Source organism: Austrofundulus limnaeus, unplaced genomic scaffold, assembly GCF_001266775.1.
Source record: "Austrofundulus limnaeus strain Quisiro unplaced genomic scaffold, Austrofundulus_limnaeus-1.0 Scaffold1324, whole genome shotgun sequence".
NCBI classification, from domain to species: Eukaryota; Metazoa; Chordata; class Actinopteri; order Cyprinodontiformes; family Rivulidae; genus Austrofundulus; species Austrofundulus limnaeus.
The window spans coordinates 8,830-13,533 of NW_013953726.1; the positions used below are offsets into that span (position 1 = coordinate 8,830).

The window sequence follows — 4,704 nt, forward strand, 5'->3', positions numbered from 1 at the left end:
GTGTGTGTGTGTGTGTGTGTGTGTGTGTGTGTGTGTGTGTGTATACATGTCTATATTTCTGTGGCACTCAGGAGATCGTGGCTCTGACCTTTTCACTTCTCATTAATGACTGCTCGCACATAGAATAGAAATTGCTTTAAAAACAAGCCTGTAGATGTAGATGTGTTTTTCTGGCAGTAAATGAGCTGAAGCAGTCACTCAGGCAGCTCACAGTCACACACGAAGCAGAGGAGCYMCTCACCTTGAAGTTGTGGACCTTCTCGTACTTGGGCGCCAGGTCGCTCTCCCTCAGGGTGGCCCGCCGCACCAGAGACGTGAGCTGCGAAAGGGCAAAAGATCTGATTGGTTGCCAGAAAGTGGAAGCAGGGGAAGCGGGCTTGGAGGGGGTCGACGTCCGGTTGAGATGGACGCCGGAGCCTTTGGCGGGGTCGGGCAGGGAGGGAATCGAACCGGCGCTCACGTTCAGGCCGAGAGCAGTAAACAAAGAGCCTTTCTGACTCGCTCTCTTCTTCTGCTTTTTCCCTTTTTTAACATATGACTCTTTGCTAGGCATAACTGTGCTGTGGCTTTGTAGACTCTTATGTAAGAAAAACAAAATATGAAACAGCTCCAGGAGTAGTTGATAAGGGGAAAAAAAAGAGTTATACACTAAACAGCATCCCAAACAGAACCTCCAACACGAGACCAATCCTGCTGCTTTACTACAACAAAGATCAGCCAATCAGATCAAAGCTTCATAATAACGAGGCTCCAAATCAAAACAAAAACACAGAAAAACGATTTAAAATGCATCCCAAGAACTAAAAGTCCATTAAAAATAACTCTCTTCCTCTTGGAGGGTATCTGTAAAAATCCCCACGGGTAGAACTGATGCGACAGAATTCCCGAGTCTCTCGTAAGTGAGCGCTTTCTGCCCACATGGCTCAACGTGTTAATCTGCCTCCTCCATCCTCTCTACATTCACCAGGCGGAGGCAGGAGAGGAGGAGGGGTGGGGGGAGGCTGGGCGACGATGCAGTAATAGAGGAATTTAACAGGCCACGACGGGAGAGGAGCGAGCCAATCACTGCCCAGCGGCCCTTGTTGTTCGCCACCAGTTCTGCCACTTCGATTGCCCCAGGAGGAAAGGAGAAAGGGCCAAGGAACAAGATGTTTTTCTTTTATTCATTCCTTCACACTTTGTTTCCCCTCTGTCCTTTTGTCTTTTTACAAGCGGCCTTTATTTGTTTTCCACCTGAGGTTTTCAATCCTTAACACCACCTGTCTGCTATAGTCGGCAATAAATCTGTTTAAATACAACAACAAAGCAAAGCTGAATTTTATTAGGAACGCATGAGTTAAGTGCTACATCGAGTGAGTGTGACCTAAACAAACAGCCGTGTATTTAAGGAAGAGAGGAACAAAATGAATCCATGGAGAAAGAAAATATCCACACAATTTAATTCCTTGTGTCAAAATTTGTGAACTGCTGCCAACTACCTACAAAAACAGCTGAGGTCATTAAAAACAAGTCAACATTGATAAACAGCAGGAAAAAAGTGAGCCAATATTTCAGAAATGCACACCAATACATCCGGAAAATGCCCTGAAGTAAACTCTTTCAAATGTCACCATTCAATATATCTCAGGATAACCTTTAATTATATTTAAAATCATAGGCTGCAACAAATATCCTGAAATTATTAGGAGAGAGTTTAAACATTTGTAAAAAAAAATGTCAGTGGTGGGCAAAGTGCTGTTAATCTATTAGCGGAAGTAGCTTCTCCTTAAAGGTGCTACTGTATATTATGTAAAATCAACTTTTTTGAGTTTTATATCATGTTATAATGTTATTCTCTCATCAAAAACTTGCCCAAAATCTTACTTTGACTCATTCATGCATGTTTGAGAAATCCTGTAGTGTCCTGAGGCAGCCAGGCAGGGGAGCAAAAACGACTGGTTGGGACTAGAACCACCTTTTGGGACCATCTCCTTCTCTGGGCTGTGTTTCCAAGCTTGAGCTTCATCATCACGGAGCACACCTCCACACCCCCCAGCCCACACACCCCGCCCATGACTCCTGCAGGGTCTCAGCAGTAACAAAGCAAACAAGCGGTGAAATTGAAAGTGAAACTTAAACTGTCTGCTGCTCTTAACACTACTTCTCACTCAGTGAAGCTCTTTTCTAATTAAAAATACCTTTGAGGAAATGTATTTTCAGATGCCAAGTAAACTGCATCATAGCCACTCCCCCACACCCACCACCCCACCCACACTGAAATGAGCGGGACAGAAGCGAAAGGCAGCAAGCTGGTTCTTAAAGAGACAGAGGCCAATTTCGAGGCATTTAGAAGAGGAAGTGATGAGAAGATAAGTTTATTTTCTATTTAAACATAAAAACAGCATTTTAATAACAGCTAAAGGTGACAGATATTTTATTATGGTATAGTATTTAAATATATGCCTGAGAAACACATAATATTGCCCCTTTAAGCAGATTAGTTTTTTTGCTAACTTTAGAAACTGATAGCAGACCAATTAGCTTCCACTAAAATATGTTCTGCTCATTTTAAGTCCACTAAAATATTCACATGTGTAAAACTTGTATTTTTATGCTTTTTATCCTGAATTAAACAAAAACTATCCCCTCATACAGGCAGTGCTGGACGTGTTAGGCACTGTGTACCATCTTTAGAAGCTAAACTTCAAACTAAGATCTTCAAATATATTTATAAAAATACACACTCGATCAAAATATGCTTTTATTTTGAAAGGATTAAACTGGAAGCATCACAAGGTAGACAGAGCTATAACTGGTTAGGATTGGAAAATTTGCCATATGATCCAAAGATCTAATCTTGTCTGTTTAGCATTAGCAGAGCTAAGATCGTTTAGCAGATAATGGTTAGTAAAGCTAACTTTCCGGTTAGCTGTGCTCATCACTGCTCATTTTCAACAAATACAGCTTTGTAGCTCTACAAAAATATGGTCAAAGAAACATCAATTTTAATATTTTCTTTTATCTTTAAATGCTGTTGAAATAAAGGCCTAGGACTCACATCATCAGTTGCTTACAGAACATATACTGAGATGACCGTCYGCTACTACCACATCAAATTTCAGCTCAAAATCTGTAAAATTGTTTGCGCTGTAGCCTTTGGAAACACTCAAGCACACAGTCTGAAATGTTTATAAATGAGTGTGGGTTTTTAAAACATTTTGTAGAATGGAGAGGTAGAAGACTCAGATGAAGATAAAAGAAGAAGAAGAAAGAAAACAGGCGGTAGTTGATACCCKCAGTCTGATCGAGACATCTCTCATTGAAGCACTTTTATATAAACACATGAAGTCACCAGTCGTGGTAAACCTACTTCAGCTGTAAAACCTCATGTAACGCATCAAAAAAATGTGAGAAAAACAATGAGACAGGGMTTTCTGAAGCATAAATCTTTCTCGCAGAAAGCCACCCCTGGTCTCAAAGTCACAGACAACGCTGCTTTGTCTGCAAATCCACCCAATTACTAAGGCACACACGTACACTGGACCACCCCCCACTACACACACACACACATATGCACAGAGACAGTGATATATGAGGTGCAGCGGAGGCAGCCTTGCACTGCAGGTCACACAAGGTGGCAGTTCAACAAACTGACCACACTACCATATGTGTAAAAAACAAAACAAAAAACAAGCTGCTTTCACCAAYGATCGTTCACAYACAGGTTTTCTGCTCACCTTCTAAACACTCCTTCCGCACAGCAAAGTTTCTTTGGAACAAAACTTTAATTAGATCACAGCTGAATGAAAATTAACGAGCCGACGACAAACCAGAGTATTGTGTACTTTCTGCAGGCAAACCGCTGTTATGCAATTTTACTGCAGAGCCCTTGGCTGGAGGCCATCTCTCCTCTGCATCCATCCTCCTCCTCCTCATCTTTCCACCACGAACTCTTAAGCATCCGTCCTACTGCTGCATTTAACCATCCTCACCTTTGCCCTTATTTCAGCCCACAACATGGCTTCTAAACACTTTCCAAAACATATTTTCAAAGCTTTAATTATGTGATTATAATTCTGTTTTGGTTACATAATGTTTTTCTTACGCGGGTACAGTCCAGTGACGGAGAAATCAGTGGCTCTAAGTCATATAGTTCACCGCCTCCAAAACATTTATATCTCCACTTATAAATGATTCATCTCTTTGTGCAACACTGAAATAGAATTTCAAATGATTTCTTACATAAGTGCGTTTGAAGGCATTTACAGGAGACTGCAGGCTGCCTCACCTCTCACTCTCTCAATCCTGCTTTGTGTTTTCTGAGCTTAAAGACTTTTAAATGAGGCAAAATGACAGTTAAAAGGATTGATTCTGAATTTTAAAAACATAAAACAACTGTTTAACATCCATATATGCAGTGGTGGACATGGTTTCCCCAATCCTCTTTTCGTTTTTTTTTTCAGCTAACTTAAAAAACAACTTGTGTCATCAGAAACTGAATTTGACCACTCAGAATTAATCTGGATTTGCATAATTTGAAATCAAATGCATTGGTTTGAAAATGAATTTCACTAAACACAAACTGAATTTAAAGGGGCAATATCATGTAAAATCCAGTTTTTTGAGTTTTATTTCATGTTATAATGTTATACTCTCATAAAAAACATGCACAAAGCCTTGCTCTGGCTCATTCATGCATGTTTGAGAAATCCTGCAGCGTTTTTA

The 4,704-nt window shown here is 40.6% G+C and overlaps 1 protein-coding gene across 1 annotated transcript in view; it reads right to left on the reverse strand.

Annotated features, from left to right (window-relative positions):
- The window catches only part of LOC106534976 (N-chimaerin), a 24,817-nt gene that overhangs the window by 7,418 nt on the left and 12,695 nt on the right, over positions 1-4,704 (reverse strand). The window contains exon 9 of the mRNA XM_014031806.1: positions 242-319. Coding sequence (XP_013887260.1) covers positions 242-319 — 78 coding nt within the window. The remainder of the gene's footprint in view (positions 1-241; positions 320-4,704) is intronic.